The 23,733-nt window shown below is 44.9% G+C and overlaps 1 protein-coding gene across 1 annotated transcript in view; it reads left to right on the forward strand.

Moving 5' to 3' along the window:
* The window catches only part of LOC143786276 (FAST kinase domain-containing protein 1, mitochondrial-like), a 44,522-nt gene extending 21,436 nt beyond the window's left edge, over nucleotides 1-23,086 (forward strand). Inside the window, exons 6-15 of the mRNA XM_077275553.1 lie at nucleotides 1,470-1,868; nucleotides 2,103-2,213; nucleotides 3,022-3,153; nucleotides 4,135-4,635; nucleotides 5,855-6,753; nucleotides 10,690-10,818; nucleotides 12,230-12,361; nucleotides 13,744-13,857; nucleotides 17,609-17,750; nucleotides 22,720-23,086. Of these exons, the coding sequence (XP_077131668.1) occupies nucleotides 1,470-1,868; nucleotides 2,103-2,213; nucleotides 3,022-3,153; nucleotides 4,135-4,635; nucleotides 5,855-6,753; nucleotides 10,690-10,818; nucleotides 12,230-12,361; nucleotides 13,744-13,857; nucleotides 17,609-17,750; nucleotides 22,720-22,912 (2,752 nt within the window). The 3' untranslated portion in view covers nucleotides 22,913-23,086. The remainder of the gene's footprint in view (nucleotides 1-1,469; nucleotides 1,869-2,102; nucleotides 2,214-3,021; nucleotides 3,154-4,134; nucleotides 4,636-5,854; nucleotides 6,754-10,689; nucleotides 10,819-12,229; nucleotides 12,362-13,743; nucleotides 13,858-17,608; nucleotides 17,751-22,719) is intronic.
* The last annotated feature ends 647 nt before the right edge of the window (nucleotides 23,087-23,733 follow it).

Consider the following 23,733-nt stretch of genomic DNA (forward strand, 5'->3'; position numbering starts at 1 on the left):
ACAGCGGAGAGATAGCACATATAACTAAATATACAATAAATTACCTTTGGAAGCAATAGGACTGTTAAACAGTCATTTTAGTTCCGCCAAAGTCGTGGTAAATACAGCTCATGGGAGCAGCCATCTTGGCTCCGTCAGCTCTGCCTCTGGTGTTCTAATAGGACACGCCCCCAAATTCCAGCCTTGTTGTTATTTTTCTACTGAATCTTGCATATGTATATTTGTTTTAATTTCTTTTTCACCCATGGATTTCTATAGGCAGAGACTGGTGCAACTATCCTTCAATGTCATCACCCCACACACTAATAAAAAAAAAAAAATAACAAAAATAAAACATCATTTTTTAAATGTAAGGGTATGTATCCACGTTCAGGAAACGCTGCGTTTTTGACGCAGCGCTGAGCCGCAGCATCAAAAACGCAGCGTCCAGATGTTACAGCATAGTGGAGGGGATTTAATGAAATCCCGTCTCCACTGTGCATTAAAAAACGCATGCGTTTTTCCTGCGAAAACGCACATGCGGAGCGTTTTTTCAGAACGCAGCATGTTGCTACTATGAGCAAAACACGCAGGAACACCGCAGGTGACCTGCCAGTGACCTCAGGTGCATTTTTGGTCAGGATTTTACCTGCATAAAATCCTGACCAAAGCCTGAAGCAAACCTGACCGTGGACACATACCCTAAGACTTCCATTTACTGTCTGATGTTAAAAATATTACTAATAAATGCGTAAGGCAAAATAGTACTTGTCTACAAAAATAAGACCATATTGACCTGTGGTGACACGCGAATGAAAACAATGAAAAAAAAATTCTAGAATGCTGAAAAGGGAAAAAAATTAATGTGCTTAACTGTTTTTTGTTTTTTTTTAAAAAAGCCAAATCTGGAAATGCTGTAAAATAACAAAATAAGTATAACTTCCCTGCTGAAGCCAATGCCGATCCCGCGTTACCTCTCTGCTGATACTTAGAGCAGGGAGATTAGTTTGATTAACTTGCTATTTGGGCTCGTGCATAAGACGAATTTTCTCAGATGAGTGCTATGTGTAGTTTTCACTTGTAGCGCTCGTAACTATGATATTCAATAGGGCTGTGCACATGTCCAAAATTTATTTAATCTTTTTATCGGACTCTGCGGGAAAAAATGTGGGTTATGTCTGATTTTGACCCATCTGAGTGCAGTATGATGGAGGGGCAGAGACTCTGATTCCAGCGATGTGTCACTTACTGGGCTGCTTGCTGTAGTTTTGATAAAGTTCCTGTTTTCTCTGCTGCAGATCTTGCAGTGCTCTAAATACTGAGCTCTGTATAACCCGGCCCACACCTCTGATTGGCTGCTTTCTGCGTAGGGTGTCAGGATAAGCTCACTGATGGACTCTCAGTTAACTCATTTTGCAAGCCACTCTCTATATCACACACTTCATATGTGCTATAGATCACATTCATGATCCTTTTTAATCCTTTTCCAGATACCTGTCCAGTCTTATGATGAAGACATTCCCGGTCACCTCTAAGCGGTTGCAGCACCGACTGATCAGCAAGGCAGAATCCTTAATGGAGGGGGATAACTACATAGATGTGCACAGCGTGCGCCGGGTCGTCCAGTTTCTGTGCCTTATGAAGTATGACTACCAGCCCCTCTTGGATAAATGCAATCAGATTTTTGTGCGGGACAAGAATAAAATGAGCACGGACACCATGTGCATCGTCAGCGGCCTCTACCGGCAAATGGCTTTCAAGCAGTACGAGTTTCAGGTGATGGCAAAATTGTCTCTGCTCGAAATATCAAACCTATGGAATAATGCGGATCATTTCGGAAAAATATTTTGTGCCTTATTTCCGATGGCTTCTCAAGAGATAAGAAATAGGTGAGTGGGCCCCTTAAAGGGATGTGATGTATCGGCCCCTTAAAGGGATACTACGTATCAGCCCTGAACCAACAGAAAAAATCCCATAATGCAATGATAATACTCAAATAGAACTCGTATTCCCTAATTAGAGGAAGCTCCTGATTATTTTGTAGTCTAATCTAGGAATTCAGTACTGGAAACAATTGCCAAATGTTGGATTTGTAAAGGTTTGAGCTCCTTTGTTCCCTCCAGGCTTGAAGACGACCTTGTCATACTGGCAGGTAAGATCCATCACATCAGTCTGGTGTACGTGCTGGAGACCATGGCGGAGGCCGAGTGCAAGAACCCAATCCTCATTCAGAAGTAAGTGGATTCTCTAAGCCGTGAATGGTTTGGAGCTGGATCCTTCCTGTCCAATCTGATATTGTCCATATTATCACGGTCCGGGTACGGGCTGCACCCCAGCGAGGGTCTGCTGACCCAAATATACATGTGTGAGGCCAGGAGATCCTCGGCCAATTCGGTCCATACCTGGATCATAATATATGGATGTCTGAATCCTGCCATATTTCCATTTACTGTTCAGATGGATGCAAGCTGTTGTTCCCTGTAATCAGCCATTTCAGGCTCTTAGTATTCTCCTCCTAGCAAATAAGTACTGAGAGGTTTTATTTTTTTTTTTGCCTGATCCCTTTGATGTACAGACCGATGAGTCCGATGGTGGATTTCTCCACTCCTCAATGCATGAGCCACCCTACTGAGCATTCATGTCCATGGGGGGAATAGAGTGAGAGCGAGCTGATGGCCAGATGAACGCTTGGCCGACCCTCACGGTATATGGGGCCTTTACAAACCTATGAACCATTTTATATGGTGCACATTCTTGAAGCATCTTTACAGTGGAGCAAGGAGCGTCCACCACTTATTAGAGACTCTGTCGGCCGTTTCCTAACTTATTGATGACACTGGCGCAGTGTGTTGTGTCGTTTTTGCCATCAAAGTTACAAAAACCCATATGTACGTCAGTGGGGCTTGTGGTCCGGGTGAAATTTGTTCTGCCACACACGGCACACTGTGTGGGAGCGTCCCTTCTGGATGAGGACGTGGCACGGCTGTGGATGGAGTCTCGTTATGTTGCTTGATGACGTGTGATCTTTTTCTCTCCGTTCAGGATCTGCTCCGCCATCCAGGACAATCTGGATCATTACCATCGCCTGTATCTATGTAAGCTCACAGATGCCGTGGTTTGCCTGCCCTGCCAAAACTATCAACCGTTTGCGGATCTACAAAAACGTCTAACTGCGTAAGTGCAATTTCCATGCATGTGTGGCGAGTAATCGGGTTAAAGGGACATGTGGACGGCCCTATTAGAATGGCGCTGGGTTTACCATGTGGGTAAGACAAGGTCACTAATAAGAATACAAACATACGACTGGTATACCGTGAGGGCCAGGAGCGGACACAGACAGCAGAGGCCCCTGTGCAAGAACAATATATGGACCATCTGCAGCCGGAGAGCTCCTTATAATGCACAATGCCACCTGGTTTGGGGAAAGCAGTGGCCCCCGGACCTCTCGGGCCCCTGTGCGGCTGCACTGGTTGCACCAATGGTATGTCCGCTACTGGTCAAGGTGACATTGGGGAGTCCTCCAGCGTGCATGCGCACAGTGTAACTGCAGAGGCCTGTGCGCGCTCACCGACCGCGCTCACTGACCTCTCTCCTCTGCTGTGGCTGCTCGCTCCACGGAAAGATGCAGAAGTGTGGCGAGCAAGAAGCGTTAAAGAAAGAAGAGGGAGGAAAATCGCATGGCCGCAGCAGAGAGGAGAGAGATCTGTGAGTGCGTGCGCTGGCTCCTGCTGCTACATTGTGTGCTTTCCCCAAGCGAGCGCTGTCAATCAACACAGGAGGCAAAAAAATATCTTGGCCGTGCCAACAACGGACACCCGGATTTTAACATAAATATGCTCAACAATAATAGTTTATTACTACAAACATATGGGTTGTATAAGGACTATTTTATAAGGCTTATTTTAATTAGTAATTTTGGAGTGACACTCATCACAAAGTGTTTTTTTTTTTGTTTGTTTTTAATAAATACGTGACATTTTTGTTCTATGGACCTTTTATTTTATCTTTTGCCTGGGGAAACCACAAAAATAAAGCCCACATTAATGTGTTTTGAGGGTTTTGGTGGCTTCTTTTTGTTCCCTTTGTCACATGTATAAATGATTTGATTCTGAGATGGTGACTTGTTTTTGGTGCCTGAAATGTCCCTTCCCGTAGCTTTATGAAGACGTCTCATGTCCCATCTATGGTGGTTATGATGACCAGGTCACTGTCGCTGCTGACCCTTACTAGAGTGGATGAAGCCGTCCTTAGAAAGATTGACGACGTCATTCCCCAGTGTGACCTCAGCGACCTGAATAGCATCGCGAACAGCGTCATCCGGTGGTTACAGCCCGCCCAGCTGTCCAGGCAGAATAAATCCGGGATGTATGAGAAACTCCTCCATAAAGTGAGCCGATACGGACTGGAGAGAGTGAAGAATATGGACGACATTGATCATCTGTTGAATGAGCTGACGTACGTGATGAACGGGCAGTGGCTGCAGAATATGCTGATAGACGACATCCTGCTCACCTGCCAGCGCCTGCTGCACCAGGTCACCTGGAGGAACGCACCGTTTCTGGCGCTGGTTATTAGTTACTGTAATACTCTGTGTCCTCCGGTTCTGGACAAGATCGCAGAAGTCACCATGGAGAATGTCACAAAGGTAGAAGCCCCGTGGGTTCAGATTGGAAGGCCAGTCACTGGCCCAAACTAAACATCTGGTGGCCAAAGGTCTATTCAGTGCGTGCACCTGACAGCTGTCTAGGGGCGGCTTAAAGAGCACCAGTCCTGTGTGTTACACTATAGTACCCCCATGTAATAATTATTCTGGGGCATCTTTTCATTGTTGTTCCTCTGTTATTCCTCCAGGAAATCCTTAAAGGGATTCTCTCATCATGTATCTTTGGTAGCACCCATCTCCCCTGCCTCCCGATTTTTCGCTTGCAATGGGGTAAGGGGACAGGGGACAGTGGTGCGCTCCTAAGGTCCAGATGGCCTGCAGAGGCAGATGTGCATGCTGCTTGTCTGGGAAACTGGACACTTCTGACAAGCTGCAGGAGTGGCTGGTAACCTAAACAATGAGCAGTAAACTATAGAATTAAAACTCCTTCCATTATTGCAAACGGAGAGGATTTTAAAGTAAGAAGTAAATTGTTTTTACAAGCACTTTTGGCCACTATAGATGAGACAATTCCTTTAAATGAAGGATTTGGTGTTACTGTTCTACCAGTCAATACTTGTACTCTTAGGACACAATCAGATGACCGAATAAATTGGACTGTGATCGGACCACAATTCACAGACTGGCCGGCGGCTCTCCCGACCTGAGCGTGACCGCTTCATGTTTTCCTGTACAGCCATCATGCTCAGGTCGGTAGAGCCGCTGGACAGTCTTTGCATTGTGGTCCAATCACAGTCCAATTTATATGGTCGTCTGACTGCGCCCTTAGGTCTCAGACGTCTGGTTTTTTTCATACATGTTCTCAGTGTTTCTCACAGATCATGTACCTATTATAGTCTATGGGGCTGTTTACATGTATGTTTTGCTTTTTTGCAGTGCCTGCAAAAAACCAAACTGAGATATGGCCACTTTTGATCTGAATCATGGATCAAATTCTCTGATGCAAGTCTATAGAGGGGGGGCTGTATGGGGCGCAGCTAAAAGGAAGCCCCCACATGACTGCGTTGCCATGGGGAGCAGGGTAGTAATTTTCTTTTAAAAAGTTAGAATGGGAGGCTCAGGATTGGTGGATAGCAAATGGGGCGGGGAATTCTATGGGATTGGGAGGGGGGGACCTGGGAAAAGTGCGGGAAAGGGGGTCAGTCAGTTAGAGACAGCCAAAGTGAGTGGACCAGCTGCCGCAGCGTTACTCACCATGGCCGCGGTAGACAGCTTGGTCGCTCGGCTTCGCAGAGAGGCAAGATCCAGGAGGGCCGGATGGCTTGAAGAGCAGCTCACTGGGCTGCTAGGAGGCAGTGACAGCCAGGACAGCGGGAGCCGGGGCCGGAGTTCCAGGAGGTCGAGGCCGCCCGAGAGGCTGTCCCCGGATACCACACCGCACGGCAGGCGCAGGCCGCGGAGCCCCTCACGGGACCCTGCGGGGGCTGGGGGACGCGGCGCAGCCACACCGCCCGCCCCCCCCTCCGGCAGGAATCCACTCGGCGGCCCTGCCGGCGCGAGACGACGAGGCGCTGCGGGAGCTGGGCAGGCGCGGCAGGACGCCGGCGCTTCACCGGATGTTATGGCCGCACTTCCGGTTCGGCCTGGCAGGGAGCGCGGGAGCGCTGCAGCGCCGACATCTGCACTCCAGACCCGCCGGGGAGCTGCTCCAGCGGCGGTGATTCCAGGGACGGTGCGCGGTAGGAGCGCAGCAGCGGCAGCAGCTGACAGGAGCCGGGACCCGGGAAGTACTGCGGCGGGTGCACCTAGACCTCTGCCGCACGGTGCACCTGGCTCTGGGACAGGACGGCGCAGCAGGATGGTGGCCAGGCCAGTGGCATCACCGCGGCAAGGAGCACGTGGTCGAGGCAGCGCAGGAGCGGCGCACAGAGCGGATGGTCCGGCTGCGGCACCCAGGGGACTTATGCAAGCTGCCAGATCCAGGTCCAGCAGGAGGTCGAGGGAGCGGTCGCCTTCGCCAGTCTCGGTCCCCCCTGGTGACGTGGAGGCCAGGGGCGCGGGCCTGGGGCAGAGGAGCAACAGCGACGACTCAGGGAGCGAGCATCGTGACGAAAGCGATCGGCAGGCTTCAGGAGGCACGGCTGGTGGGGACACAGCACCTGCGCAGCCCCGTGAGTATATGTCCAGTCCTTTTCCGGTGGCGGGTGTTTCGGGGTCTGTTGAGCGGAGTGGGGGTGGTGGTGAGGTTCCGGGTATTAGAGAACTTTTGGCGGGTATGTCACAGATCTTGAGAAGATTGGATGGCGGGGTTGCGGATAGTGCCCGAGCGTCGCCCGCTGGGGCTTGGGTGTCGGTTGCCGGTTGTGGAGTTGGGGGTCCGAGCGAGATTGCAAGTTCCGTTAGCGGGCCGCTGTCCTCAGCGGCCGGTGTGTCGGTGTCGGTACAAACCGAAACGGGGAGGGGCGATACCGTCAAGTTAGATGATAGGGCAAAAGGTGAGGTTTTTGTGTGCTTTGAGGGCCCGCTGGGGGCCCATTTGAAGAAGGAGGTGAAGGAAAAGATTTGGAAAGACGAATACGTCGAGATTTTCTCTCTCCTTCCTTTAGAAAAATTTAATTTGGATAAAGGAAAGAAAGATGATAGTAAAAAGGAGGAGGAGGAAAAGAGGCGTTGGCGCCTTATTCCTCAGACATTTGTTAACTGGCAGCAGGCATTTAACATTCTGGCGAGCGTGATAGGGGAGAAAGCCCCAGAGAATTGCTCGGGCCTTTTCTGTTATTTGGAGTCTATTGGTGAAGCGCATCGTACCTATGGGGGCCAGGCTTGGCTGCGATACGATGAACAGTTCAGGCAGCGCAAGGCGATGAGGCCCGAGATAAGATGGGATCAAAAGGACATTGGATTGTGGTTGAAGGTTATGGCACCGGTGCGTTACGGGCAGTCCTTTCAAGGGGGCGGAGGGGGTAGCGGTCAGCAGTCAGGACAAGGTGGAGGAGGTCAGGGGTCACAGGCTAAGGAAAAGACGGGGACATGCTGGCAGTTTAACGACGGCCAGTGTAAGTTTGGCGCAACCTGTAAGTTTAAACATGTGTGCTCCCACTGTAGCGGGGCCTCACATGGGGCCGCTAAATGTTTTAAGAAATCACGGGGCAAGCCATCCGTGGGTGGCGGTCAAGGGGGAGACTCCGGTGAGGCTTCAAAAGATGGCCCCCTATCTAAATAGATACCCGGATTCTCTCAAGGCAGAGGTTATTAGAGAAGGTTTTCTTGAGGGGTTTAAGATCCCTCACCCGACGCATGTTGTCCCTTTTTCTACGAAAAACTTGAGATCGGCTAGTTTGCATTCGGAGATTGTTTCGGCTAAGCTGGCAAAAGAGGTTGAATTGGGAAGAATGGCGGGGCCGTTTAGTTCGCTGCCTATGGCTGACGTAATTGTTTCCCCGCTTGGGGTGGTGCCTAAGAAGGAGCCGAATAAGTTCCGGCTCCACGAAGTAATCCATCTGAAGGGGTTAACTAATATTACAGGCACAGCCCTGCTAAATGCAGCGGTGCTCCGTGCCTGTAATCCCCGGCAAATGAATGAAATGTAGGTCATTGACCTACATTTCCTTCAGTCGCGGTGAGGCGCCCCTGCTGGATGTTCTCATGAACTGCAGCCTGGGAACTTTTTCCCACGCTCCAGGTCAGATGAGGACATCCACCAGGGGGCGCATCACCGCGACTGAAGGAAATGTAGGTCAATGACCTACATTTCATTCATTTGCCGGGGATTACAGGCACGGAGCACAGCTGCATTTAGCAGGGCTCGTGCCTGTAATATTAGTTAACCCCTTCAGATGGATTACTTCGTGGGACGAGACGGTTCACCAGAAGGTATGTATCTTGTGCGTTTATTATTTTTCCAAGCGAGGGTGTTCCTGATGGATTGAGAGAACAATAAATTATTACAACAACCGCTGTGTTTATTGCATTAAAATACTTTTAAATCATGTGTGTGTGTGTTTTTTAACCCTTTCCAACAATTGGATTAATAATGGATAGGTGTCATAATTGACGCCTCTCCATTATTAATCTGGCTTAATGTCCCCTTCCAATAGCAAGGTGGCATTAACCCTTCATTACCCCATATCCCACCGCTACAGGGAGTGGGAAGAGAGTGGCCAAGTGCCAGAATAGGCGCATCTTCCAGATGTGCCTTTTCTGGGGTGGCTGGGGGCAGATGTTTTAGCCACGGGGGGGGGCCAATAACCATGGACCCTCTCCTGGCTATTAATATCTGCCCTAAGTCACTGGCTTTACCATTCTGGCGGAGAAAATTGCGCGGGAGCCCACGCCAATTTTTTCCGCCATTTAACCCTTTATTTCAGCAGCTACAGCGCTGAAATTTTGCACATACACACTACTAACATTAGTAGTGTGGAATATGCAAAAAAAAGGGGGATATGAGATGGTTTACTGTATGTAACCATGTCTCATATCATGTCGGGTTTGTGCAGGAGAAATGAAAAGCCGGCAATTGAATTACCGGCTGTTCACAGATATCGCGCTGAATGAAATCTAAATACAGAATATATATATATGTGTCTCAATGACATATATATATATATACTGTATATATGTTTTCCCGAACATTTGAGCACATAAATCCATTAGATGTCGGTTTTGCAAGCCTGCGCGAAAATCTCGCAGTACGGATGCCATACGGATTACATACGGAGGATGCCATGCGTAAAATACGCTGACACACCCTGACTACGGATCACTATTTTGGGAACATTTCTCTGTATTACGGCCGTAGTACGGACGTATAATACGTGGCGTATTGTCTTACGCCAAGTGTGAGGCCGGCCTTACTGTGATTTCCGCCTCCGCGTTGCAAAAAGTGAAAATATGCAAAAAATTCCACATTATCATTAACAAGCTGCAGATTAGAAAACCTAAACCCCACAACTTTTTTTTATTATTTTTAGTACATTGTGGTTATTGTGCAGATAATCACATCAGAATTTCAGTGATGAATTTCCCATATCATAGACTGTGGTCACACGGGCAAGTGAAGAAAAGAGAAAAAAAAAGAATTGTCCCGTTTTCATCTAAAAAATGTAGCCCTAATGTTATAATTTCCTTATCTTTATGGATTGGGACCTTGTCTAAAATAATTTTAATAAAGTTGCTACGTCATCCCATATTATGATCCTGAGCTGCAGATTATTTCTTTTCCCTGCCGCTGTCCAAACTATCATCAGAATACAGGCCGCCACGTACAGCAGTCATTGCTCTACACCGCTTCCCCTTAAAAAAAACAAACGAAAAAAAACATGTTCTGCACAAGAATTCTACCATTTTCTAATCTATTTCTTCCTTTTTCACAAAGAAAATGAAGGTATTGTAGCTGAGTGACATCGCCGCATTTACGCATTTTAAGCCCTAGGAAACAGACACATTCCATAAGGCTCCGTTCACCTCTGTGTCATCTGATCCCAGCGGCGGCTGTCATTTCCCATTGGTTTCTGACAGCAGTATCTTTTCCATTAAAGACTCCGTAACCAGTAGCCGAGCCGCCGGTGCAGATGTGAACAGATCCGTAAAAATGAATGGAATTTGCCCAGAGGGGTCGGGCTGATTCCTCCTCCTGCTAACATACCTTATTCTTAAAGAGTGACTGGCGATTTTGTAATATATTCTATGAGAGAAATGTGCTACTTCCCCTCCTTTCAATCTCCATTCTCTATATAGACAGATTTTCCCATTACTGTGAGATAGGTTGGTGCTTATAAAATTCTATGGAGAGGAGGTGGAGACGGACACAGACTTTCCGCTGTAAGTTCTTCTGAATCATCAGTTACACTTCTCCATGGAACTTTATGAGCACCAGCTGTCTCCTATCTCAGTAATGGAAGATTTTACTCATGAACTGAGCGTGAAAGATCAGTCCAGGAGGAGAGGAAAAAAAAAGCCGATTTGTCTGATAAGACTTATTTTTATGAGTGCTATTGATTTATGAAATAAAAATGAAAACTCTTTAATACTTCAGCTTCGTCTAATATCAGATCAGGAATGAAAAAAAAAAATGTATAAGATAGTGGTTGTGTTATTTTACCTTCCAGACTCCTTCCCTCCTCATCTCTTGGTTCTGGTGGGCTTCACTCTTGCTGTTGCACAGTATTTCCCAGAAGATCTGATTAAAGCCATTTTCAATATTCGTTTCCTAACTAAACTGGATTCCGAACTGGACAGTAAGTGTCATGTGAGCGAATGCTCCACCTTTATCCATTTAGGTTCTATATTGCTCATGTTGCCCCTAGGACTTAGGCTGGCCGTACATATGAGAGGCTTTGTCTTCTCTGATCTCCCAGCACCATGTATGCTCGTGTCTTCTGAGCGTGCATCTTTATTTTAATGGGGTAAGGGATCACTTTGCAAATATGCCCCATCCTCATTTCCCCAACATCTGTCATCAGGGTCGGCTAATATAAATCGAATATTTCTTTGCAGCTTTACCTGCATTACCCATCCTGGTGCGAGACCCGGCACAGAAAGCCTAATACCCTATAAAATTTAATAAAGCTTTTATTTAACCCTTACACAACTGGGCAATTTTTTTTTGTTTTGTTTTTAATTATTATTTATTTTCTGTTTATTTTTTTTATCATTCTACTTTCAATTTTCAATATTAATTTGTTATTTTTGCACAAGACAAATTGTAATGAATTCAGTTAACCGTATAATGCACACACAAAATTCCAAGAGCAGTGAAATGGTGAAAAAAAGACGCAATTCTGCCATTGTTGTTGTTTGGTTTTTTTTAAACAATAACCCAGCAGTGTGACTCTTCAAGTCGGAACGTTTATAGTTGTCTTGTTTGTTTTAGTTCCTTTTTCTTTTTTTTCACCAATGGTGGGGGTTAGGTTCTTTATATTTCAGTGGCAACAAGAAAATCAGAACTTTTTGTGCATGAACATTTTTAAGTTTGTGACTTTTTCTGAGATCTGGAAGTTTTTTGTTTTGTTTTTCCCATTGTTCCATTATTGGAACCAATGTATTAGGCCTTGTTTTTTTTTATCAAATGTTTGGGAAATGAGGATCTTTGATATCAACCAACCTGATCCTTTACTCCATTGAAATAAAGATGCACGATCAGTTGACAAGGTCATACATGGTTCTGGGAGGTCAAACAAGATTGTCACCATTTTGGGGTACTTAAAACCTTTTATATAGAAGGGTTCACATATGTAAGAAAAAAAAAAAAAATATATATATATATATATATATATATAAATAAAATGTAATGTAATTTTTATTTTGGGATTTTTTTGTATTTTGAAACTGGATAGTAGTACAAAGTAAAAATCTTAGTCTCCTATGATGCCTAAAACTTTACAGGACTACTAAACTGATGACAATAATAGCCTTTAATAGACCCCCACTGCACTAATAACCCATGGCCACCCCATGGTCTCTTGGGGGGTGGGGTACAGTGGGCAATCGAGGCTAGCGCCAGTCATAGTGTTACAGGCGGGTGCTGGCTGTGTAACGCCGCTGGCACCCGCTATGTACGGCGCAGGCTCAGTATCACATGTTGGGAACGCTTTTGATTTCTGTGTGTTGTAGATTTTCTCTTTCTTCACTAATTATATTATTTTTTAGCTTTTCTGCCTGACAAAAGTGCCAAGATACGAATGCGCCTGATGCAATTAAATCGGGCGGTTTGTCTCGAGTGCCCGGAATACCAAGTCCCATGGTTTCATGAAGAATACTGTCGACAGATGAAGCATAGAGGTGCGGGGCTCGTTTTATTCATTTAGTTGTTAGTTTGTTTTTGTATGCTTAAGAAAAAAAAAAAATAAAATTGAGTGACACATGATAAAAAAAAAAAAAATCAGCGCTCAAATTCCAGTGCCGGCTCCCAGCTGAGGCTCTGGTCTCAGTGTTTTAACAGTGATGTTGCGTTGACAGTGCTCAGCACCACTGCAGCCAATCACTGAGCACAGAGGCTCTGCCGCCTACCTCGTTGAGCTTAGGCTGGTTTCACACTTGCGTTTTGATCTGCTGCGTTTTAGCGCTAAAAAACGCATGCGTTTTTTTTTCTGTACTTAACATTAAAAAAATGCATGCGTTTTTTAGCGTGCGTTTTGACGCGTTTTTGGCAACGCATGCGTTTTTTGACGCGTGCGTTCATTTGCAGAAATGCAACCTGCAGTAATTTCTAGCTGCGTTTTTTCCCCGCAAAAAACGCATGCGTTTATTCGCGGCAAAAAAATGCATTGCTGTCTACGCATGCGTTTTTAAGCACATGCGTTTGCTTGCGTTAAAAACGCATGCGTTTTTATAGAAAAACACAAGAAAAAACAAGAAAACCCTAACCCTAAACACAAGAAAAAACAAGAAAACCCTAACCCTAGGGTTACTAGGGATCCTAACCCTTAGGTTAGTAACCCTAGGGATCCTAACCCTAGGGATCCTAACCCTAACCCTAGGGATCCTAACCCTAACCCTTAGGGTTAGGGTTACGATCCTAACCCTTAGGGTTAGGATCCCTAGGGTTAGGGTTAGGGTTAGGATCCCTAGGGTTAGGGTTAGGATCCCTAGGGTTACTAGGGATCCTAACCCTAACCCTAGCTATTTCTGTTTTTAGTGGGTTTTCTAGTTGATTTTGATGATTGGCAGCTGTCACACACTTCTCAGCCTGCGTTTAAAAAACGCAAACGCAGGAAAAAACGCATGTAAATGCCGCAAAACACCACGTTTTTTTTTCTGCATGCAAAAACGCATGCGTCTAAAAAACGTGGTGTTTTGCCGCGTTTACATGCGTTTTTTCACCACACGCGTTTTTTTTTAAAACGCTGCAGATCAAAACGCAAGTGTGAAACCAGCCTTAGTGATTGACTACAGCGGTGATTTGGGCTGTCGGACATAACGTCATCTCTGCAGCCCAAACTGAGACCGGAGCAGCGAGAGGGAACCGGCACTGAAACCGGGGAGGACATGTACCTGCTCTGTTTGTTATTTTAGAGTGTTTGGGGTCCACTTTTCTGAAAGTGAACAATCCCTTTAATATTCTCCACTGCAAAAGTATATTGTGCGATTTATGGATATGCAATAAGGAATAATCCTTAGAATATTAAAAAGTTGTTTTTTGTTTGTTTTCTTTTTTTGCTCAGAAGGTAACAGTAAGAGATCCATATACCATCAAATCCACTTATTTCTCGGAGATCTCTTTGGGGGAGTTAATTATGCCAAGATGTTTGTGACTACTCCATATTATTACACAGTAGGTAAGATTGTGAAATGTAAAAAAATATATATTTTGCTGCACTAAGAAATCACAAACGCCGCTCTGCTCTGGAAAGAAATGTTATAATTTAAAGATATGTCAAAATTCATCAAATATTGTGACTGTTTAATAACTTTTGTGCAAATAAAAGCAACACAGCCACAAGCAAAACACTGACATATGAGGCAATGGGAGATCCTGGGGGGATGTAATTCAGGGTGGGGACAGTTTGAGTTGCATTTTAGTATATGATATCACAGGATGACTTCCACACACATCTACTTCATATTATATCACGTTTCTTAGCGGAGGACCCACTGGTGATCGTTGTCTAAAAGCCCGCAGTTCCTTTATTTGTTTAGTTCTTCATACGGTTGTTGCCATAAAAAAAATTAAAACAAAAGTCTATACAGTCAATCAATATTCTGCACAGAATCGTAATTGAGCAGGGGTCGCCCACTCCTTTTATTCTTTACCGGACTGCTTGAAATGGCTGAGTGCGGTCAGACACCCCCAAGAGATCAGTAACTTGCCTCCTGTTTTATAGAAAGGGGATAACTTTTAAAAACCCTTTTAAGCTGTGTGCACACGTTCCAGATTATTCGCACATTTTTTGCACGTTTTTTCGCAACCAAAACGCTTAAAAAACGCATACATATGCATTCCATCATTTATAATGGTTTCCACAATTTTTGTGCACATGTTGCGTATTTTTCAGCGAAAAACGCATGCGGAAAAATACGCAGCATGTTCATTAATTTTGCGGATTTTAAGCGGATTTCCCACTATATTATTACATTGGGAACCTCCGGAAAAAAAGCGAAAAATCCGCGCAAAATACGCGATAAAAACGCGTGCAGAATTCCTGCGGAAAACCTCAGGATTTTCTCAGGAAATTTCTGCATACTTTCCGGATGTGTGCACATACCCTTAGGGTCCCTTTCCACTTGCGAGATAAAAAACGGTCCGTAATCTGGACCGAAAAAACGGATGGAACGTATGCGATTGTCATGCGAGTGTCATGCGAGTGCCATGCGATTTTTTAATCGCACCATCCGTATGACATCAGTATGACATCCGTATTGCTGTCCGATTTTTACGCACCAGTGTCCTTTGAAAAGCCGGCAATTCAGCGCGGTGTACAGTAAAATCACACTGACAGGTTAGAATAGAGTAGATATATACACATAGAATAGGTATATATACATATATATATGTCAGTGAGACACCTATATATGTATATTTATATTTAATGCAGCGCTAGATAGCATAAAAGCCGCTAATTCAATTGCCGGCTTTTTCCTTCTCCTGCACAAACCCGACAGGATATGAGACATGGTTTACATACAGTAAACCTTCTCATATCCCCATTTTTTTTTGCATATTCCACACTACTAATGTTAGTAGTGTGTATGTGCAAAATTTGGCCGCTGTAGCTGCTGAAATAAAGGGTTAAATGGCGGAAAAAATTGGCGTGGGCTCCCGCGCAATTTTCTCCGCCAGAATGGTAAAGCCAGTGACTGAGGGCAGATATTAATAGCCAGGAGAGGGTCCATGGTTATTGGCCCCCCCCCGTGGCTAAAAACATCTGCCCCCAGCCACCCCAGAAAAGGCACATCTGGAAGATGCGCCTATTCTGGCACTTGGCCACTCTCTTCCCACTCCCTGTAGCGGTGGGATATGGGGTAATGAAGGGTTAATGCCACCTTGCTATTGGAAGGTGACATTAAGCCAGATTAATAATGGAGAGGCGTCAATTATGTCACCTATCCATTATTAATCCAATTGTTGGAAAGGGTTAAAAAACACACACACACACATGATTTAAAAGTATTTTAATGCAATAAACACAGCGGTTGTTGTAATAATTTATTGTTCTCGCAATCCATCAGGAACACCCTCGCTTGGAAAAAATAATAAACGCACAAGATACATACCTTCTGGTGAACCGTCTCCTCCCACGAAGTAATCCATCTGAAGGGGTTAACTAATATTACAGGCAGGAGCCCTGCAAATGCAGCTGTGCTCCGTGCTTGTAATTCCCCAGCGAATGAATGAAATGTAGGTCATTGACCTACATTTCCTTCAGTCGCGGTGAGGCGCCCTCTGCTGGATGTTCTCATGAACTGCAGCCTGGGAACTTTTTCCCACGCTCCAGGTCATATGAGGACATCCACCAGGGGGCGCATCACCGCGACTGAAGGAAATGTAGGTCAATGACCTACATTTCATTCATTCGCTGGGGAATTACAAGCACGGAGCACAGCTGCATTTGCAGGGCTCCTGCCTGTAATATTAGTTAACCCCTTCAGATGGATTACTTCGTGGGAGGAGACGGTTCACCAGAAGGTATGTATCTTGTGCGTTTATTATTTTTTCCAAGCGAGGGTGTTCCTGATGGATTGCGAGAACAATAAATTATTACAACAACCGCTGTGTTTATTGCATTAAAATACTTTTAAATCATGTGTGTGTGTGTGTTTTTTAACCCTTTCCAACAATTGGATTAATAATGGATAGGTGACATAATTGACGCCTCTCCATTATTAATCTGGCTTAATGTCACCTTCCAATAGCAAGGTGGCATTAACCCTTCATTACCCCATATCCCACCGCTACAGGGAGTGGGAAGAGAGTGGCCAAGTGCCAGAATAGGCGCATCTTCCAGATGTGCCTTTTCTGGGGTGGCTGGGGGCAGATGTTTTTAGCCACGGGGGGGCCAATAACCATGGACCCTCTCTAGGCTATTAATATCTGCCCTCAGTCACTGGCTTTACCATTCTGGCGGAGAAAATTGCGCGGGAGCCCACGCCAATTTTTTCCGCAATTTAACCCTTTAATTTAATAGCTAGAGCCCCCAAATTGTGCACACAGACACTTGTTACATTAGTGAAGAGGAATATGTAATAAAAAAAGGGATATGAGATGGTTTACTGTATGTAAACCATGTCTTATATCATGTCGGGTTTGTGCAGGAGAAGGAAAAAGCCGGCAATTGAATTAGAGGCTTTTAAGCTATCTAGCGCTGCATTAAATATAAATATACATATATAGGTGTCTCACTGACATATATATATGTATATATACCTATTCTATGTGTATATATCTACTCTATTCTAACCTGTCAGTGTGATTTTACTGTACACCGCGCTGAATTACCGGCTTTTCAAAGGACACTGGTGCGTAATAATCGGACAGAACTCGCATGGTGCGAGTGCGGTGCGATTTTTTTCTCGCACCCATTGACTTGCATTGGCGAGTCTCGTCCGAGAATCGCAGCAATACGCAGCATGCTGCGATTTTTTTCTCAGCCGATCCAGATTTTTCTCAGTCCGATTTCGGCTGAGAAAAAAATCGCAAATGAAAAGCCACCTATTAAATAACATTGGTCAGAGTGCAATCCGATTTTTTATCGGATTGCACGCATCCGTTTTCCTCGCAAGTGGAAAGGGACCCTTAAAGTGTTTTTCCGGCTTTTGAAAACAAGTGTCCAATTGATTGTAGTTTGTTTTAAAAACAAACAAAGTGAGCCTGGCTCACCCTCCCCAGGTCCAGCATTGAGCCTCTGCCGCTGTTGCCATTATGTTGACCATAAGTGAGCTCAGCGGCTCTGGTCAAGTTGATGACACTAATTGGCTGTTGATGTGACCTGAGCACTGCACACACCAGGAGCTCGCTGAGTGGACCCAGGGAGGGTTTTTGGAAGGTGTTGGACTGTGATTCTCCTAACATTTGATGCTTGCTTTCTATAGACTTCGAGTGCATCCTGAGCAAAAATAAAAAGCCTACCGCCTACATAGAGGAGAACAAGCTGTCCGCCAATGTGGCCGAAGTCCAGTGGGGCCAGGACAGTCAGATGTGTGATAACAAGTCTCTACCTCAAGGAGCCCAGAGGTTGGTGATTCTGTGTGTAGACATGTGGTGCTAGATCACGACGCAGCCTCATTCTCTTAAAAAATAGCCTTCATTTTAAGTTTTCTTACATAAATCCATAGAAGACATGCAAATAAGAAACTTTGTAATATGTCTCCAGCACAAAAAAGAAACACCAAACCGCACTGCCAGCTGATATCAATCCAATACTGCCGTTATCCACCTCACACTCTGAAGGTTAGGGTAGCCATATGTATCTCATATCAACTAAGGGGTGCGGCATCCAGCAAGTGTGCACTTAGTCCAATAGAAAAAAGAAAAGAAAAAGGGAGCGCACTTACCCCTGTTGTAAAAGGTTTCACTTTATTAGAACATCTTTAAAAACAGATTGCTGGGAGGGATGGAAGCAGCTCCGGACAACGGCCGTTTCGTGCGTACAAGCACTTCAACGGGTCCTGGAGACTTGTGGATCTCAAACAGATTAAATAGACCCTGTTAGGTTGCCAGCTCCGCCCACCACCTGTGGCATATGGTTCAGCGGGCGGGCAATCAATCAGAACGACAGCGATACTGTACTTAAAAACAACAATACATATAAATTAAAAACAATATCAAAGCACAAATAACAGAGAAAAAATCAAAGCATCCAATATTTATGAGATTTACAAAAAGACTGACATGTCTACCTTATCGTTTAGACCTATGGGTCCCGCAGCGTCTGTGCGCAGGATCCATCTGGCTTCCCTGCGCAGAAGGAGGCGGTGGAGATCCCCGCCTCCCTCTGGTAGGGACACCCGTTCAAGGCCGGCAAACCGCAGTACATGAGCGTCTCCTGCGTGGTGAGTGCGAACATGGTTTATCAATCTTAGAGCCCCCTTACCTGTTTTAATCGAGTTGAAATGTTCCCTGATCCGAACAAAAAGGGGCCTGATAGTTTTACCAATGTAGAAGTTTCTACAAGAACAGAACAAGACATAGACCACATGAGTGGTCCTACAGGAAATGAAGTCGCGTACGCAATGCTGTATATGCCCGACTCTAACACTGTTCCCGGTGTGGTGAAAAGAACAGAAGTTACAACCCCCACATTTAAAATTCCCTTGTGGGATGCTGTCTGTCAGCCAGTTGTTTTTCTTTGATATAAAGCGATTATGAACAACACTATCTCTGATATTTTTACTCCGACGGGCGGCAAAAAGAGGACCTCGATCTACTACATTTTGCAAGTCTCTGTCCTGTCGCAGGATATGCCAGTTTTTTCTGATAGCGGCTCTAATTTGATTGTCCAGGGGACCATATTTGAAGCTAAAGATAAATCTTTTTTCTTGTTGTTTTTTTTGGGAGAATGTAGATATCTCTGTTTTAACCGCCCTATCCAGAGCACTATTAAGAATAGCAGGGGGATAACCTCGTTTCAAGAATCTGTCTTTTAAATCGGCTGACTGTTTGGCAAATACCTCTGGGTTGCTGTTTATTCTTTTAACCCTAAGGAATTGACTGTATGGGAGGGACCGCTTAATGTATGGCGGGTGGGCACTATTAAAGTGTAATAACGCATTCGATGCCGTGGGTTTTCGGTATACTTCTGTGGCAATAGTATTTTCCATAGTTTGTAATTTAACATCCAGGAACACCAGACTGGAACCTCCGAATTGCGAGGTAAAACACATGTTCATGGTGTTGGACGTCCCCAGGTAGTTCACAAATTTGGTGAACTCATCCTGGTGCCCGTCCCACACCACGAACATGTCATCAACGTATCTAGCATAAAGCTTGATATGCTTGAGGAATGGGTTTTTTTGAGGAATAAATATACTCCTCCTCAAACCTGGCAAGGAAGAGGTTCGCCAGGGTACATGCGACGGGGGTACCCATTGCGGTACCCACCGTCTGCAGGTACCACTGGGTGTCAAATTGGAAAGCATTGTGTTCCAGGATGAAGGAAAGACCTTCACATATGAAGTGTGTAGTGTCAATACTTGTCGGAGTATTATCAAGGATGCGTCTCACCGTGTCCACTCCCAATTTTTGGGGGATCCTCGTATAGAGGCTTTCAATATCTATTGATGCCAAAGCATAGGTGTCTCTCCATTCAAAGTCTTTTACAAGCTTGAGGAATTCTCCCGTATCTTTTATATAAGATGGAATGTCTCTTAATAAGGGACATAGCAGCCAGTCTATATATGAAGATAATGGCTCCGTAAGTGACCCCACCCCCGATACAATTGGACGGCCCGGGGGAGTTTCTGCAGACTTATGAAGTTTCGGTATGTGGTACCAATGGGGTTTTCGGGGAAAACCCGGTAATAGTTTTTCAGCCTGTTTTACGGAAAAGACACCTCTATCTACGTATCTCCTTAATAAGGAACGTAACAGATTCTTGAATTGAGTAGTGGGATCCCCCTTTAGTTTCATATAAGTTTTCTCCTCAGAGAGCTGTCTGAGTGCTTCTGTTTGATAATATTCTCTAGTCATCAGAACTATACTGCCACCTTTGTCCGCACCGCGGACTATTACATCATGCCAACTCTCTATTTCCTTTAGGGCTCGTTTTTCATTAGGCTGTAAATTTTCATTAGGATGTTCATAAATTAAAGCCTCCACATCTTTTAGTACTTGTAATTCAAAAATATCTACCAGATTACCTGGCGATGTGGGAGGCATGTAGGTAGATTTAGTGCCGCCAAGGAAAGGGAGAGTGGCTGACGTATCACTATGTGTGGAAACAGATGAAGCACCTGTGGATTCAAGTAGAATCTGCATTTCCTCCCGTACGTCGCCAAATGGGTCTTCCGTGACAAAAAAGCCAAGGGGGCCCACATGGCAAGGTGCCTCCCCAGGGAAGACGGTGCACGAAGTGGAGGCGGCAGATTTGTTCTTATTTAGAGAAAAAGATTTATGCAAATGAATTTTGCGAGTCGCCTTAAACAAATCAATTTTGAAGTCCACTATATTAAATGGTTCTGGTAAACAAAAATTTAATCCCTTTGAAAGTGCTGATCTATGTGCCTCGCTGAGGATTTGTGGAGTTAAATTAACCACTGTCAGTTCGTTGGTCTCCAAGAGACTTGTCTCCTTTTTTTGATGTTTCTGTCTGCCATTTCTTCTACTCCCTCGGCGCGTCCTGCGTCTAAAGGGGACCCTGCTGTAATCGTCATGTGGCCTGAGGTCATCGAGGTGGACGGGGCAGTGGAGTCTTCCGTAGCGCTGGAATCGGAGTCGGTTGTTAAGTAATCCCTTTTGTTCTTGTTAAAACTTTTATTACGTGGCTGACCTTTATTATGGTTCCACCTCTTAGGGAATTTACGGTGATTTTGTGAAGGGACACCCTTGTTCCAGGTAAAGATTTTTCCTGTTTCGAAGTCAACCTTGTCTCTAATGAACTTGTCTTTTTTTCTTTGTTTTATTTCGTTCTGCAATGCAATCAATTTAGCATCCAATTTTTTATCTGTTGCCAGCCATTGTGTCTCAGACAATCTAGTTCTCAATTCATCTTTTGTTTTGGACAATTCCATTTTGGTTATCTCATAATTTGCGATATTTTGCTTAAGGACCAACTGTAATAAATCTTGGGAGCACTGTAGAAGTATTTTCTCCCATTCTTTGACAAAGATTTCATTATCCTTGAATTGGGCCATTTCTTTTGTGACCCGCAGTCCCCGCGGTACCCGACCGCATTCAACATAGGATTTCAAGGAGTTGTTGGTCCAAAATAAATTCACCTCTCTTTCTGCAGTCAAAAAGAGTTTATGTTCTAAAGTTTTTGTGCTTAGAGAAAAAATGTTGTCATGCAGTTCACATTCTGAAAAGTAGGAATCCACGTTTTCCCTCCCAGCTAAAAGTCCATGTGAAAAAGATACCGCTGCCGTCTCCATATTCAGGAGTCACTGCCGGTGAGTAATCACCGCGGCGTGTGAACTAACCAGGTGTGGAAAGGAATAGATGAACAGCTGAGCGTGCTGGTAATATGGCAAAGAATGTCAGTCTATATGAATCCAGCACAAAAAAGAAACACCAAACCGCACTGCCAGCTGATATCAATCCAATACTGCCGTTATCCACCTCACACTCTGAAGGTTAGGGTAGCCATATGTATCTCATATCAACTAAGGGGTGCGGCATCCAGCAAGTGTGCACTTAGTCCAATAGAAAAAAGAAAAGAAAAAGGGAGCGCACTTACCCCTGTTGTAAAAGGTTTCACTTTATTAGAACATCTTTAAAAACAGATTGCTGGGAGGGATGGAAGCAGCTCCGGACAACGGCCGTTTCGTGCGTACAAGCACTTCAACGGGTCCTGGAGACTTGTGGATCTCAAACAGATTAAATAGACCCTGTTAGGTTGCCAGCTCCGCCCACCACCTGTGGCATATGGTTCAGCGGGCGGGCAATCAATCAGAACGACAGCGATACTGTACTTAAAAACAACAACAGACAGACAGCTGACAGACAGCATCCCACAAGGGAATTTTAAATGTGGGGGTTGTAACTTCTGTTCTTTTCACCACACCGGGAACAGTGTTAGAGTCGGGCATATACAGCATTGCGTACGCGACTTCATTTCCTGTAGGACCACTCATGTGGTCTATGTCTTGTTCTGTTCTTGTAGAAACTTCTACATTGGTAAAACTATCAGGCCCCTTTTTGTTCGGATCAGGGAACATTTCAACTCGATTAAAACAGGTAAGGGGGCTCTAAGATTGATAAACCATGTTCGCACTCACCACGCAGGAGACGCTCATGTACTGCGGTTTGCCGGCCTTGAACGGGTGTCCCTACCAGAGGGAGGCGGGGATCTCCACCGCCTCCTTCTGCGCAGGGAAGCCAGATGGATCCTGCGCACAGACGCTGCGGGACCCATAGGTCTAAACGATAAGGTAGACATGTCAGTCTTTTTGTAAATCTCATAAATATTGGATGCTTTGATTTTTTCTCTGTTATTTGTGCTTTGATATTGTTTTTAATTTATATGTATTGTTGTTTTTAAGTACAGTATCGCTGTCGTTCTGATTGATTGCCCGCCCGCTGAACCATATGCCACAGGTGGTGGGCGGAGCTGGCAACCTAACAGGGTCTATTTAATCTGTTTGAGATCCACAAGTCTCCAGGACCCGTTGAAGTGCTTGTACGCACGAAACGGCCGTTGTCCGGAGCTGCTTCCATCCCTCCCAGCAATCTGTTTTTAAAGATGTTCTAATAAAGTGAAACCTTTTACAACAGGGGTAAGTGCGCTCCCTTTTTCTTTTCTTTTTTCTATTGGACTAAGTGCACACTTGCTGGATGCCGCACCCCTTAGTTGATATGAGATACATATGGCTACCCTAACCTTCAGAGTGTGAGGTGGATAACGGCAGTATTGGATTGATATCAGCTGGCAGTGCGGTTTGGTGTTTCTTTTTTGTGCTGGATTCATATAGACTGACATTCTTTGCCATATTACCAGCACGCTCAGCTGTTCATCTATTCCTTTCCACACCTGGTTAGTTCACACGCCGCGGTGATTACTCACCGGCAGTGACTCCTGAATATGGAGACGGCAGCGGTATCTTTTTCACATGGACTTTTAGCTGGGAGGGAAAACGTGGATTCCTACTTTTCAGAATGTGAACTGCATGACAACATTTTTTCTCTAAGCACAAAAACTTTAGAACATAAACTCTTTTTGACTGCAGAAAGAGAGGTGAATTTATTTTGGACCAACAACTCCTTGAAATCCTATGTTGAATGCGGTCGGGTACCGCGGGGACTGCGGGTCACAAAAGAAATGGCCCAATTCAAGGATAATGAAATCTTTGTCAAAGAATGGGAGAAAATACTTCTACAGTGCTCCCAAGATTTATTACAGTTGGTCCTTAAGCAAAATATCGCAAATTATGAGATAACCAAAATGGAATTGTCCAAAACAAAAGATGAATTGAGAACTAGATTGTCTGAGACACAGTGGCTGGCAACAGATAAAAAATTGGATGCTAAATTGATTGCATTGCAGAACGAAATAAAACAAAGA

This window comes from Ranitomeya variabilis, chromosome 7 (genome assembly GCF_051348905.1).
Source record: "Ranitomeya variabilis isolate aRanVar5 chromosome 7, aRanVar5.hap1, whole genome shotgun sequence".
NCBI classification, from domain to species: Eukaryota; Metazoa; Chordata; class Amphibia; order Anura; family Dendrobatidae; genus Ranitomeya; species Ranitomeya variabilis.